Source organism: Heteronotia binoei, chromosome 7 (assembly GCF_032191835.1).
Source record: "Heteronotia binoei isolate CCM8104 ecotype False Entrance Well chromosome 7, APGP_CSIRO_Hbin_v1, whole genome shotgun sequence".
Lineage (NCBI taxonomy): Eukaryota > Metazoa > Chordata > Lepidosauria > Squamata > Gekkonidae > Heteronotia > Heteronotia binoei.
Genome location: NC_083229.1, coordinates 55,586,129 through 55,601,793, shown reverse-complemented (window position 1 = coordinate 55,601,793; position 15,665 = coordinate 55,586,129). Strand labels below are relative to the sequence as shown.

The following is a 15,665-nucleotide window of genomic DNA, read 5'->3' as shown; positions in this document are numbered from 1 at the left end:
GTAAAAGTTAAGCACCCCCAAGAAGCTTGTTAGCTCCGCTTTGCAGGTGGGGGCTGGCGCCTTCACAATGGCTCGGGTCTTCTCTTCCGTTGGGTGGATTCCCGCTGCGTCTACGGCGAACCCCAGGAACTCCACCCGTGGGACCCCCAACAGGCATTTCTCCCTCTTGACTTTGAGCCCCGCTGCCTGGAACCGGCGGAGTACCTCTCTTAGGCGGTTGCCGAATTCTTCGGGGTCCGGGGCGGCGACTAGCACGTCATCAAAAAACGGCTGGACTCCCGGGATCCCTTTCAGGAGAGCGTCCATTATACTCTGGAAGATCCCGGGAGCGACGCTAACCCCGAATTGAAGCCTCCTCACCCGGAAGGCCCCCCTGTGTGTCACTATCGTTTGGGCTTCCGCCGTCTTAGCATCCACCGGGAGCTGTTGGTAGGCCTGTGCCAGGTCCAGCTTCCCGAAGATCTTGGACCCCGCTAGGGCAGCCAGAACGTGGCTCACCACCGGCACTGGGTAGGGGTTATCCTGCAGTGCCTTGTTTATCGTGCATTTATAGTCTGCACAGATCCGCACCTCCCCGTTTGGCTTGATAGGGGTTACGATGGGGGTCTCCCAGGTGGCGTAGTCCACAGGCTCCAGGACTCCCTGGGCTGTGAGGCGGTCTAGTTCGGCCTCTATTTTTGGCTTTAAAGCGAACGGGACCCTTCTCGCCTTGAGCCGAATCGGCCTGACCGTGGGGTCTAGCGGTAGGGAGATGGCCGGCCCTTTGTAGCTCCCTAGAGAACCATCGAACACGTCAGGGAACTCCTGGCATATCTCCCCGAACCCCCTGGGTGTTAGGGTTTGCCCCACCCCTTCCACCCGGATCCCCAAGGGTTTGAACCACGCCAGTCCTAGCAGGGTGGCAAGCTGGCGCTTTACCACCAGGATGTCCAGCGGGCCGTAGAAGGACCCCCGCTCGACTTGCACCCGCGCCCACCCCGCGATTTGCACCGGATTCTTCTGAAAGTCCCGGAGTATGAAGTTCGCCGGCCTTAGTTGCAGCCGCTGGGGGGGGCACAGCTTCCTCAGGGTTTCCTCCGCTATAATGGAGATGGAGGAACCAGAGTCCACTTCCATTTGGCAAGGGTTCCCCTTGATGAGGACCGCCATTTTGATTTTATCGGGGGTGGAGAGGGGCAAGTTCAGTACCTGCAGGGACGTGGAGTCCGTGGAGTGGAACTCCGCCGACTCGTGATGCGTGGTCGGCCTCCGGCGGTTGGGCTTGGCTCGGCAAGCCCTCGCAATGTGGCCCGTTTTTCCGCAGCTCCGGCAGTCCCAGGTCCGGTATCGGCAGTCCCGCCTGTCGTGGGGGTCGCCGCAGCTGGCGCACTTGGTGGCCGGGACCCTCTCCGTCGCTGGGGGTCGTTCGGCCGCTCGGGGGCGTTGGGCGGCTCTGCTGGGTGGCCCGGCTGGGCGGCGCAGCTGGTGGGCTTCTTCCTCCTCTGGGCAGTCGTGGTCCAGCTCCTCGTGGTGGGCGGCTTCTGTCCGGGCCTTGGGGAAGGTCCTGGAGGTCCTCTCGAACGCCACCGCCTCGCTGAAGGCGCTCTGGAGGGTGAGCTCTTCTTTGGCGAAGAGCTTCTGCTGGAGCCTCTCGTCGCGGAGGCCCCACGTAAACCGGTCGGCCAGGGTGTCTTCCAGCTGGGGGAAGTTGCAGTTTCCGGCGATCTTGCGGAGAGCCGCCAGGTAGTCGGCGGCCGATTCCCCCACGGCCTGGTCCCTTCTGTGGAATAGGAACCGACGGGCCACCCGCGAAGGTTGTGGCGAGAAATGGCCGGTGAGGAGTCTGATGATCTCCTCGTAGGACTTCTCCGTGAGGCGGGCGGGAGCCGAGAGACCCTTGGCGATCTCGAACGTGGCTGGCCCGCAGACGCTCAGGAGAACGTCCCTCTTTGTGCCTGCGTCGGTGACCTTGTTGGCCCTGAGGTAGAACTCGACCCTCTCCGCGTAGGACTCCCAGCCCTCGGGATTGGCGGGGTCGAACGTCTCGATGTAGCCGGTGGTTCCGTTCTGTGTGGCCATGGCGGCGGCGGTCAGGACTCGTGGTTGCCCTAGATCTCCGTGTTAGCCGCTGAGGCTATGATCCCATCCTCGTCGCCAGTGTAACGTGCTCGAAGCGGAGACGAGCGTAGGGCAACATAGTTTATTAGGAGCACGTTGCAAGAGAGAGAGCACGCGGGCCGGGCCCCGCTTATGTACAATTCCCGGTACAGCCTACTGGGTCGGTCAGGCCAATCCTGACCTGTTGAACTACCCGCCGCAGCTGTTGATTGGCGGGTGATTCCGCGCCCTGCGCTGGAGGCTTCTGGGACAGCCCAGTTGCCTCCGCGCGGGCGCATGTTGTTGCTGATACATTACAGCAGTTGCGTGTCTCGGATCCCATTTCCCCTGCCTGTCCCATATGGCAAGCCTTATAAGACCTCTCCTGTGGCCCAGCTGGCCTAGAAAGATTCCTGCATCCTGTTTGCTGCCTCACCCTTCCAAAGAAACCCTTGCTCACATAACAGATGAGGAAAGGGCCATTGCTTGTGGCGGGTTCTACCACTCTTATTGCCTCATACCTCTGCTGCTGGCCTCTGGCTCCCCTTGGGCTTCTGAGCATTGTGGCAAGCTGGGAAGCTGCTTCTGTGGCATCACTTTGGGCTTCTGGAACCCTCCCTGGATGGTTTCCTGGGCATGGTCTGGAGGGCTCTGTTTCCTTGGAGGTATGTGTGAGAGTGTTTCAGTTGCTCATCTCATCGTGATATTATTTTAACTTCTAGCAATTTTAAGATAGATTACATGAAGAATTAACTAGTGAGGGTTGATTAAACAAGCAACATAGTTGTCAAGTATTTTAAGCCAATCATGCTGAGCATATGTAGAATTTTTATTCAGGATTATCTTCAGTTTTAATTACCAGAGTGATAAAAATAGCTTGATAGCACCCAAATCAATTGCTGAGAATTTTTAAAGTGGAAAATATCTTCAGCATTCTTTTGAAAACATATGAGGTGAACCAGAAGTAGTATGGAGGCTACCATCATATTTCAGTAAATCTATGATAGAATAACTGTAGGAGCTATCTGCAAAGCCAGTTGGAACCCACCACAAAGTTGTCATGATATAAACTTCAAAATGTTATTTAGAAATTCTCACAGGAGGAATTTGTGTTTGCCGAATGTGCCATTGTAAGTGGAGCTTTTACAAATAACAAATTGAAAGAGTGCCTTGTCATTTTGAGAAAAAGCAGGACATTGTGGTTTACAAAGACCGCTTAAGATGGCCTTTCTTCTATGTTTGCATTTTCTTATTTGTGAAACATTACACATAAACTAAGTGAATACGTTAATCTTTATACATGTCCAACAACTTCTGTGGCTCCTCTTTGGAACAGAAAGAATGCCTTAGTTCTGAAAACAGAAGTCTGAATCAACAGCCTGGGTGTCAGCTAATTTAATTCTGTTGAAGCCAATATATCTATCTACTCAAATGTACAGGTTTGGCAAAGGCATATGAAGACACATTACCTTCATTCTAGTTCCATGCCAAAAGGATGATGGGAGTAAAACCTGTGACTTCAAAAAGAAATAGAATTATTCACCATGAGGCAATTAATTAATCAGCTGAGATTGACTAACGGACGGCAAGACAGTCACCTTGAAAGAACTAGCCCCACCCCCCATTCTTGGTCCTTCATCAGTCCATCCATCAGTCCCGGACAAAGGGACGGGTGGTGTGGCAATGCTTATTCAGGAGGTTTTCTCCTTCAGGGCACTCCCCATCCCAAAGATCTTTGGTAGTGATTGCGTTGGCCTAGGACACTGAGGAGAGTTTGGCTGTCTGGATGGGGTACTGTTCATAAGAACATAAGAGAAGCCATGTTGGATCAGGGCAATGGCCCATCCAGTTCAACACTGTGTCACACAGTGGCCAAAAAAACCAAGTGCCATCAAGAGATCCACCAGTGGGGCTAGAAGCCCTTCCACTGTGCCCCCCCCACGAGCACCAGAATACAGAGCATCACTGCCCCAGACAGAGAGTTCCAACGATAAGCTGTAGCTAATAGCCACTGATGGACCTCTGCTCCATATGCTATCTATGCTTCTAGCTGCCACCACCTCCTGCGGCAGTGAATTCCATATGTTAATCACCCTTTGGGTGAAGAAGTACTTCCTTTTATCAGTTCTAACCTGACTGCTCAGCAATTTCATTGAATGCCCACGAGTTGTCGTATTGTGAGAAGGAGAAAAGTACTTCTTTCTCTACCTTCTTTCACAGGCAGGCAACCTATCTGGTCTGCTAGAGGCAGTATTGGGCTGGGCCTTGGAGTTCCCCAGGCTGGGGGACTTCAGTGTCCATGCAGACGATGCTATCTATTTGCAGGCCAGGGACCTGGTGTCTTCCATGGCAGCATTAGGACTCTCTCCCAGATTATATCAGGTCCCACACAACAAGTGGGCCACACACTGGATTTGATCTTTGGTACAGGCTTGGATATTGATCTGATTATGATTGATGGGGTGTCTAGGCATTCCAACCACCTTCCTGCATAGGCAATGAGCTGGTTTATGCTTGCTTACAAAGACCTATAAACCCTATAGGGTTCCAGAATGCTCTATGAGATCTGATATCCCTCGGCAATTCATAATAGTGTGGAGGTGATCCTGTGACAAAGCTACAAGAATGTCTTATAGGATGTTTATGAAATCTTATGAGATGGCGGTGAAGATTGCAAAGGAGAAATTCTATGTGGTCACCATCACATCTCCTAGCTCCCACCCAGCTCAATTGTTTGTGTTATTTGGTCACTAACTTCTCTGTCAGAGAGAGTCCAAACTGTTAGTAGATTAGATATAAACTGTGAGGCCTTCGCAGGCTTTTTTGCAGATTTCATTTCACAAAGGAGAATGTAGAACTAGAATTACAACACAAACTAGCTTACAACATGTGATTGGGGTATGTGTGAAGGATTCAATGAGGCATTTGAAAAGATTAAAAACAAAAAAACAAAAATGGGAATCCAAACGAAGGTAAGTCAAGCTAAGAAAAAATAGATTTTTAAAAATGTGTATTGATATTTCCCTGAAGCTTCAAAGAGGCATGTGGAAGTTTTGCCATTTATGTCTGTCTAGTTTTACATACAGGACTACTGTATATCAGAGAGTTTCAACACCAGCAGAGGGCCAAACTAGACATTTCATGTAACAATCTCCTGAGGTATATTTTAATGAAAAGCAGCCATACTTGCTGAAAGGATGTCTGCCTATTTCCCCCTGCATGTGGCAAAGCAGTTGGAAGGAAGAATTTTGAAAAGAACCATGGCCAGAAAGAAAGGGGTTAAGTAATCTGTTCAAACATACAGTCCCTTATGGCTGCTTTTGATTTTAAATTGTTAATTTTCATTTTATTGCGACCCACTTTGAATTCTTCAGAAGAAAAGTAGTCTGGAAATGTTTTAAATTATATGTATGTGTATATATTTATTTATTTTATATGCAAACACATAATTTAAAACAGAGAGAGAGACAGAGTGGGAGAGTTGTAGAGTGCTGTAAGATTGTTATGTGTTCTTACAGCTTAATATTTAATATGGTTATAAATCTAAACAAAATGTGTCATCATGTGAATTTTTTTTTCCATTGTAGGTATTGGTTTGCACTGAAATATGGCTACCAAGCTGCATTTAAACAAATCGGCTCAGGGAATCAGTTGATAGATGACCTCTCCAGCATTGTACATAAAACAGCCATTGATGCAATGGCTGATATAAGTATGCTCCGGCTATTTAAGGCATTTCTGGAAAGCACACCCCAGCTTATTCTTCAGATCTACATCGTGATGACATCTTACAATTTTGCCATCAGTCAATGTAAGTCTGCTTTATAGCTAGAAGACGACAGTTTGATCTACTGAGCAGATCTTCAAGGCAAAGAACTCACATGATATTGCTAGGTAAAATGCCTTTTCAAGTTATTATGGGGAATTTATTCAATTTAGGCAAGATGGCAAAAATTAGTGTGGGGTTAATAACCTATGTATGCCAGAGTTGGTATTTTCCAGGAGCCCTTAAGTGAGTGATGAGATATTGGGTATAAGTAAATTATATTTATTAAAGGAAACTCAAGCATAAAAGGGGAAAAGCTTACATTCAACACGTAGTTCAGAACTAAAAAAAATAGTTGGAAATGATAGGAACATTTGATTTAGCATGAGTATCATCGGAAGGGTAATACGTTATCTGTCCAGGCGAGAAGCTGAGATCTGGCAGCAAAGAAAGGGGAGTGGGGGTGACTTTTCCAGCAAGATAGTGGTCAGGAAAGAGTCACACTTGAATGGCAGAAGGGTCTACCTTAAGTAGCCAAATTTGTGACCTGAGGCAGGGTCCCATAATGGGATTGCCTGGCCAGTCAGTGGTTCCCAGGAAATTTAACAATAGAACTCAGAGCATGATCAATATTTCTCTGAATAGAAACATACACTAAATAAAGAAAACCAGAATGGACAATTTAGGATCTGATGGTTTGCTGTAGTGACGTCTCTTGGGGAAAAATGGGAAACAAAGGAGATTGGGAGGGGCGGAGATGGGTAGCAGGATCTGGCCGATAACTGTAAAATGATGAGATTAGTCCAATGATGTTATATTGACGGAGGTGCATTTTCTCAATGGGAACAGGAAGATTCATTTGTTGGCAGGTACTCGGGGTAATTGTCTCACATCAGTTCACAACCAACATTTGCATAACCAAAGCTTGATGCAAATACTTTGGAATGTAGTACATGGTGAAGATGCAGCCTCTCCATGGCTACTACTGGAAAATAGTGTGTCGTTTTGAAATCTTCAGGAACATGGCTTCACCCAAGTCTGCTGCTGGTCTTGACTCCATGAAGACATGGCTGCAGTGGTCTGCAACAGGATGGCTAGGCAGCTGGGGGTGAAGCACAGTCCAAGATCCTTATGTTTCTGTGGGCAACTCTGCCCATATGCAGCAGTCCATGTGAGGGGTGCCTTATGCCTTGCATGACTCAGCACCAGGACAGTCTAGGAGGGCCAAGTACCCAGAAGCTGGTCTGGCATAGGTGCCAGCCCATGTACAGTTCATTAGAGCCCAAAGTCAAGTGCGGCAGTTGCTGAAAAACATGGCTCTTTGGTAACAATGTGCAGTTTTCAAGAAGCACAGTTAGGCTGTAGTACGCTCTTGTTTAACTACTGTAAAAACAAATGAACTCCTGTACCCCAGTATCCAAGGGATAAACATACGGAGCAGAGGTCCATCAGTGGCTATTAGCCACAGGGTATAGATGGAACTCTCTGTCTGGAGCAGTGATGCCCTGTATTCTTGGTGTTTGGAGGGCAATAGCGGGAGGACTTCTAGTCTCCTGGTCCCACTAGTGGACCTCCTGATGGCACCTGATTTTTTTGGCCACTGTGTGACAGAGTGCTGGACTGGATGGGCCATTGGCATGATCCAACATGGCTTCTCTTATGTTCTTATAGATGTAATATCAACATACAGAAAGTAGAAGGCATAGCAGATGGATGTTGGAAATACTATGTGCCGAACTAGATAAAATACTGATAAGTCCATGATCATTTTTTTTTAAATCAAAGCAATCATCATGCAGGTGTCTTATTATAAGTGCAGTATTGTTCCCTTTGACTAGCATTGGCTCTAGGCTCTCAGGCAGAGAAAATATTTTTTGCTAGTGCAGCTCCTCCAACTTAAAAAGGACTGGCTTGTAAATCTGCTAGTGGTTGCAGAGTTGCTATAGGTTCACCTGAGATTTTCTGCATGTAAATTTCTGCGTTTGAATCTGACTGCATAACTCTTCCTCTCAGACCAATGTAGGTGTATCAGATCCCAGATTCATCACTGGTGGAAGGAGGTGTTTATCATTTCCTCATCCACCAATAATCCCATTCAAAGTTCTAGTTGTCCCAAAGAAGAAAACAAATATATGGTCATTGGGGCACATATAGTAGCCTTGGTCCCAGCAGGTTGTCGATACCTTGTAATGGAGGGACTCCTGACTCCCAGAAACAACTTTTGTGAATAAACAGAATGGAGCATGAGAATTAAGGAGGGCACTTCAGATTGGGGAGAAGGAGTAACAAGTCTGTGCTATGACAGTACATTGGGAGAGTCCCAGAAGAGAACATCTGGGCATTCAAAAGACTGTTTCGTTTGAATCATACCAGCTGGTTAATTCAGTATCCTGAACACAGGTAGATTATTTGAGCCCTAAATTAGCTCCAGAATCCTGTTTCAAATGCCAATATGAAAATGTCAGGCAAATGTTCCACAACATACACCCACACAACTGGGATTACTAAACAAAGCTCTCAGATCTGCAGGCATATTTATCAGACTGGCTTGAGTGATGCATACTATTTATTAGAAATTAAACACTGTTCATGTAGTTGTAGGAATCAGGGTGGTAAAATGTCAGGGTTGATTTGTTTCAGACTTTGACCTTGTTTGGAATGCACTATGGAAATTATAAAACAAGTTATGTAGATGGAAGTGTCACAGTTCTTTCTCAATATGTGCCATTCTTTCTCATCACAAATGAGTTCTAAGTGGGACTTGGAGATCTCCTGGAATTACAGCTGATTTCTAGACTACAGATATTAGTTCCCCTGGAGAAAACGGATATTTTGAAGGATGGACTCCATGGCATTATACCCTCCTTTCCCCAAGCCCTCCCCTCTCCACCCTTCTTCCCCAAATCTCAAGGAATTTTATAATCTGGAGTTAGCAACCCTCTTGAGAGTCCACAGGGCAAAGTTCTTGCAGGAATAGTCTTGCATGTGGAATCACAAAGGATGACTCCTAAATTGGATTTTATAATATAGTGAGTTTTATGGATCAATGAGTCAAGGTGGTAGTGAAACATCAGCTCTTTATTGATTACATAGTCAGGGTTCCCGCGCAAACACTTTATTGGTCCATTCAAACTAGCAGGGGGGCTGTGATTGGAGTGGGGCAGCAGGAATTAGGATCTGCTGCCCATTGTTCCCAAGTCCCCAAGCTCTGGTCATCTGGCTCCAATAAGTCAGGCAGGAACACCCAATTCAGTTCTCACATGAGTCCATATACATAACAGATTTCAATGCTGAAAGCTGGCTGACAGCTTGGTTCATCAGAACTAGACTTAGTTCAAGCAGGGTCTGATGATTCCCTTTCTAGAACAGGGAGTATTTGCTTTTGCATTCACAGCCTTGCATCCCATCAGCACTGTGATTTCTTGGCAGTTTCCTTGTCATTTCTGGAGGGCAGCACAGGTGACTGTGGCAACTGAGGTAGCCAGTAGGCCAGGCTTTCTGGCATTCATGACTTACATCTTGAATGACATAGATGCAAAAGATGAAGAGCCGACAGCACCTCACAAGGATAAGGAGACCCTTTATGAGGCTATGCTGGAATAAATTGTCATTAATTAGTCTGGGATGCTGGATTTATTCTTCTGACTGTCTCATCTCCTGCAAGACTAGAAACCTGGATTCCTGACTCTTGAGGGGATGTTATCCCCTGCTTGTTAGTCATTTGCTTGGATGCTGTTGCCAGTGAATTTCCAGATACCCTTTTAAACCCAGCCTAGCTGGCCCATTCTGTGGGCTCCTTTGTGGTAGCTATTGATACTGCATTTCTGGCTGTGTACTTTGGGGAACTAATCAGCTGGTTCTGTGTTGTGTCTTGCATTTCAGTCCCAAAATTACAACACAGCGGACGTTATGGAGGTGACCAGTGGAAGTCCACTGGTCCCCGGATGTAGCTCCTCAAATACGCTCCGCCATTCAAGATCTGTGGCGGGAAGTTTAACTGGCCAGACTGAGGGTTGCTCCGGCCCGCGTTTTTTTGCCTTGTGATGTACTCGCTAATAAAGCATGTTGCCTTCAACATGTCTCGTCACTCCATACATTACAGTGGCGACGAAGGTGGGATTCTAGCCAGGTAACTCCCCAAGTGGTTCTTCGCTGACCTGGCCGGAGACGAGGAAGGCATGCATTCGAGGGAGACAGAAGCGCCCGCTGCCGCCATGGCTAACCCAAGTGGGACGATGGGCCACCTTGCAGAGTTCGACCCCGCCAACCCTGATAGGTAGGAGACCGAAACGGAGCGAGTCGACTGCTACCTACAAGCGAACATGATTACAGATGACAGCCGTAAGAGAGACGTGCTCCTGAGTGTCTGCGGGGAGGCCACATTTGAGATCGCAAAGGTTCTCTCGGCCCCTGTGAAGATCACGGAGAAAACGTACGAGGAGATAGTCAGATTCCTGACCGGGCACTTTTTGCCCCAGCCTTCCATCATTGTCCGCCGATTCCTCTTCCACAAGAGGGATCAAGGGGCGGGAGAGACAGCTGCCATCTACCTGGCCGCCCTCTGCCAAATCGCAGGGAACTGCAGCTTCGGTAAGCTGGAGGAAGCCCTGAGGGATCGCTTAGTCAATCAATCAATCAACCTTTAATGGCATGTAAAAACAGGTTAAAAGGATCGCTTAGTCTGGGGCCTCCGAGACGAAAGACTGCAGCAAAAGCTCTTCACAAAGGAAGAGCTCACCCTCCAACTCGCCTTCAACGAAGCCACCGCGTTCGAGAGAGCAACCAAAGCTTACAACAACCCACGAGCGGAAGCCGTCCACCAGGAGGAGATGGCACCAGGCAACCCAGAGGAGGAGGAGGCAAACCAGCTACGTCGCCAAACAGGAATGGGGCCGAGAGCACCCATGTGGCCATGAGCAACAGAGAGACCAGCCAAAACCAAGTGCGCCAGCTGTGGGGATCCACACGAGTGCCGGGACTGCCCCTATCGCAACATGGACTGCAGGAACTGCAGAAGAGTGGGCCACATAGAGCAGGCTTGCCGGGCCAAGGCCACCCGCAGACGCCAGTCCACCAACCATGACTCAACCGATGCCTACTCAACCGCATCGACTAGCCTGCAGGTAATGAACTTGCCCCTCACCACCCCATATAAGGTCAGGGTGTCAGTCCTCATCGAGGGCGCTCCATGCCTAATGGAGCTGGACTCGGGCTCCTCCATCTCCATAATTTCGGAGGAGTCTCTAAGAAAACTTTGTCCCCGTGGCCGGCCCCGGCTGCGACCGGCGGACTTTATACTGCGGGACTTCCAAAAAACTCCTGTACAGATTTTGGGTTGGGCCACTGTAAGGGTAGAGTTTAAGAACTTTAAGGGCAAGCTGGACATTCTCGTGGTCAAATGCCAGCTCACCACATTACTGGGGCTGGCCTGGTTTCGACCGCTGGATATTCAAATAGTGAGGGTGCAGCAGATGCGAATGCAAAATTTCGAGCACGTGTGCTGGGAATTCCCGGAAGTGTTTGATGGGTCCCTGGGGTGCTACAAGGGGCCTCCCATCACCTTACCCTCGATCTCCACGTGAGACCGATAAGGCTGAAGGCCAGGCGAGTTCTTTTCGCTCTTAAACCAAAAATAGAAGTGGAGCTGGATCACCTCACGGCCCAGGGAGTGCTAGAACTGGTATCCTATGCTGCATGGGAAACACCCATAGTCACTCCAGTGAAGCCGAATGGAGATGTGCGCATATGCGCTGATTACAAGTGCACAATAAATAAGGCACTTCAGGACAACCCATACCCTGTTCCAGTGGTCAGCCACGTACTGGCAGCCCTAGCAGGCTCTAAGGTTTTTGGGAAACTGGACTTGGCCCAGGCGTACCAGCAACTCCCGATGGATGCCGAGACAGCAGAAGCCTAGACCATTGTGACTCACAGGGGAGCTTTTCAGGTGCGGCAGTTGCAATTTGGGGTTAGTGTGGCTCCGGGGATTTTTCAGAGCATAATGGATGTTCTTCTCAAAGGGATCCCCAGAGTGCAACCATTTTTTGATGACGTTTTGATTGCCGCCCCGGACACTGAGGAATTCAGCAGCCGTCTGCGTGAGGTACTCCGCCGTTTCCAGACGGCGGGACTTAAAGTCAAGTGGGAGAAGTGTTCCCTCGGGGTGTCAAGGGTAGAGTTCTCGGGGTTTGCAGTACACGCCGTGAGAATCCACCTGATGGCCGACAAGACCAGGGCTATTGTCCACGCCCCGGCCCCCACGGGCAAGATGGAGTTACAGAGTTTCTTGGGATTATTAAATTTTTATCATTCATTTTTGCCCCACAAAGCAGCCATTGCAGAACCCCTTCATAGGCTCCTTGATAAAAACACCCCATGGGTCTGGGAAAAGAAGCAAGCCGCCGCTTTTCAGGCAGTCAAGGACCTCCTAGTTTCCAATTATGTGCTCTACCATTTTGACAAATCCTTACCAGTGATTCTGGCTTGCGATGCTTCCCCGTACAGGGTGGGCGCCGTTCTGGGGCACCAACTCCCGGATGGGAGGGAGGTTCCTGTGGCCTAATATTCGAGGACCCTGACCCCCCTGCAGAGTGCAACTATGCCCAGATAGACAAGGAGGCCTTGGCAATAGTGGCGGGTGTGCATAAATTCAACGACTACCTGTATGGTAGGCGTTTCACGATCGCCACGGACCATAAGCCACTACTGGGCCTCCGTGCCAGACACCGCAAATTCTGTCACAGTTGATCCTGCAGTGGAACCAGTTCCTCAACTCGTACATATATGCTCTTGTCCACCGCCCTGGCAAAGCTATGGGACACACGGATGCCCTCAGCTGCTGCCCTCTATGGACCTGGATCCCGCCCCCGCCCACCATGTGATGCTTATAGAGACTCTACCAGAGAGGCCCCTCCACGCTGCTGAGGTAGCTAGGGCCATGGGTAGAGACCGCATCCTCGCACGCGTTTTAGAGTGGGTGGGAAGGGGGTGGCCCACGGGCAAATTGGACGCAGTATTCAAGGCATTCGCATCACGCAGAGAAGAACTGTCCATGCACAAGGGGTGCCTTCTCTGGGGTAGCAGGGTGGTGGTTCCTCCCCCATTGCGGAAGCTAGTGCTGGAAGCCCTACACGAAACATACCCGGGGATAGTGCGCATGAAGGCCCTGGTACGTAGCTATGTATGGTGGCCAGGGATGTACGAGGAGATAGAAGGGTGGGTTTTAAGGTGCCAAGTAACTCTCTAGTGATCCTTGCCATTATCTAAATACGTAAATGGATAAATAGCGCCCGGAACATCTCTGCTGCTGTTAAATTATAGATTATATATGCTGGATTAGTTTTAAGATATGTATTTAACTATGTATAATTTTAATGTCGTTTTTAATTATTGTATTTTGTATAATGTTTTATTGAATGTTGTTAGCCACCCTGAGCCTGCCTAGGTGGGGAGGGCGGGATACAAATAAAATTTAATAATAAAAAATAATAATAACAACCCTGCCAAAAGTCCCGACCTGATCCGCCCAGTGCTCCTGTCCACCGCTGGGAGTCCAACAGGAGGCCGTGGTCCCGGTTACACCTAGACTTTGTGGGGCCATACCAGGGCCAAATATTCTTTATCTTAGTCAATGCATACACCAAGTTGTTGGAAGTGATTCCTGTAGCTTCAACCTCCACCGCGGCAGCTGTCAGAGCCTTGCAAAGGGTCTTTTGCACTCATGGGATTCCCGAGACCCTTGTCACGGACAATGGGACTGCTTTCACCTCCCGGGAATTCTAGGAGTTCTTGAATTGTTAACTCATCCAGCACATTCGGTCTGCCCCTTTCCATCCAGCCACCAACGGCCAAGCAGAGCGTACATTACAGTTCTGGGTCCCCCTAGATGTTGCTTCTGTCCCCAGCCATTCCTCTCTGAATGTGGTTGCTGGTTTGGCTTGCTTATTTGTGTCCTGCATGGTTGCTTCATTTTCAGAAAGGAGAAAGGGTCTGTATTGGAATATGAACATGGCATATCCTCATGAGGGTCTGTGGCTGGCTTACTAAGTGGAGACATTTTGGATCCTGAAGTCAGAAAGCATTTGGTTTGAATCTGAACCCCACTTTGAAAAATGAACTATTTTATAGTACATCAGTGGTATGTAGCTGAAGTTAGCATACTTGAATCTTACAAACTGGATGGCTGAGATAGATTTTACATTGCATGTGGCAGTGCAGCTTCTGTCACTGATTTGTTAGCGTAACAGCATGGAATACTCATGAGCACTTCAGCTTTGAAAAACAAGTATTAGCATAATGTCAGTTTGATGAAGAGTATGTTTGTGGGACTATAGCTAGCAGGCCATCTCTGGAAGTAAGATAATCAAAGGACAGGGAACTTAGAAACAAGACTGTGGAAAAATGGTACAGAGGGACAAAGAAAAAGGGAAAGAGTACAAGTGGAGAAGGAAACTTGAAAATGAAGGCACAGGATAGTGAAATGATAAGTTTTAACAAGAGCATATTGTGAAAGAATTCACAGCATCTGTGCACTGGAAGGGCTCATGCTATGGGTGAGCATGTAGAGGAGGGGGAAAGATGAAGTTTTAAGGATACAGGAAAGAGGGAAGCTAAAAAGAAGGATTGTAACAAGGATAGGCTAAGGATGTTTAGAGACTATGGGAAATAGATTTGCTAGGTCTGAAGTTAAAATGAGACAAGACTGCTGTCCATTTAAAAATTGCATAGAAAGGGAATTCTAGATGTGCATTGATCCTTTTGTGAGCAATATTTAAAAATCTGCAACTCTTCTTCTGATGCAATTTTTGTATTTTCTGTTTTTTTTAGATATTTCCATTGTTGTGTCTTTCAGCAGTGTTACCTGTTCAACTGTGGACTACCAAATAGCATTACGAAAATCCTTACCTGATAAAACTAAATTTACGAGCCTATCTTCCAAAATAACATATCTTTTGTATAAATTGTTCACTTTAACATCTTGGTTACTGAGTATTGTGCTGGTCATGGCATTGAGCACCAAAACTGCTTTCATTCTAGTTGTGCTGTTTTGGTTTGGGGGAACATGTTGGACACTGAGGCAGCATACCACATTTTGCAAATCTGCTTTAGCGGAAGCTGTATATCGAACTCTGGTGGGAATAATTCTTATTTTTACCTTTTTTAATATAAAGGGAGAAAAAACAAAAGTTCCCCTTTCTGTTTATTATGCCATCCGAGCACTTACAACTTCAGCTATACTATGTGCTTGTATGTTCTGGAAGTCACAATTTAATGGGGAAATAAATCTGTTATTTGTGATCATGACAGTTGCTCTCACTTTAGCATTAGGCATTTGTTTTCTTGTTGTTTATTATAGGTTTTTTCATCCTAGTAATCAATGCACACAAGATGTAGTTGATGGACCAGAGCCTGAAAATGAAGACATATGTAGAATAAGCAAGTTCATAATGCAATAAGCTTAATAAACTTATTTATAAAGTTATCTTTCACTCTGTATGTGTTTCTTTTTAGCAACAGAATACATAGTTAGACTTTGATTTCCTAAATTCTTATGCCTGAGTTATGATGCTCAGTTTGATCTGCAAATCCATCAACCAGCTGTATTTATATATTCTAAAACTAATAATTAAATATGTAAATTGAATTTCAAAACCATTACATTTTTGTCAATGGCTACTAAAGGCTTGCAGGCTTGATTTGCTGTTTGACATTCAAGTAGAAGCAATAGTTTAGTTCCCTTTTTTGCCAACTACATCTAGGAAAAATTATAGCTCATAACTTGATCACATGACCACATTCTACATAATGTCTCTCATATGAAGAA

The 15,665-nt window shown here is 47.3% G+C and overlaps 1 protein-coding gene across 1 annotated transcript in view; it reads left to right on the top strand.

The window, feature by feature from the left end:
* Positions 1-15,323, top strand: part of XKR9 (XK related 9) — a 38,957-nt gene extending 23,634 nt beyond the window's left edge. The window contains exons 2-3 of the mRNA XM_060242957.1: positions 5,664-5,887; positions 14,669-15,323. Coding sequence (XP_060098940.1) covers positions 5,664-5,887; positions 14,669-15,297 — 853 coding nt within the window. The 3' untranslated portion in view covers positions 15,298-15,323. The remainder of the gene's footprint in view (positions 1-5,663; positions 5,888-14,668) is intronic.
* Positions 15,324-15,665: the final 342 nt, after the last annotated feature.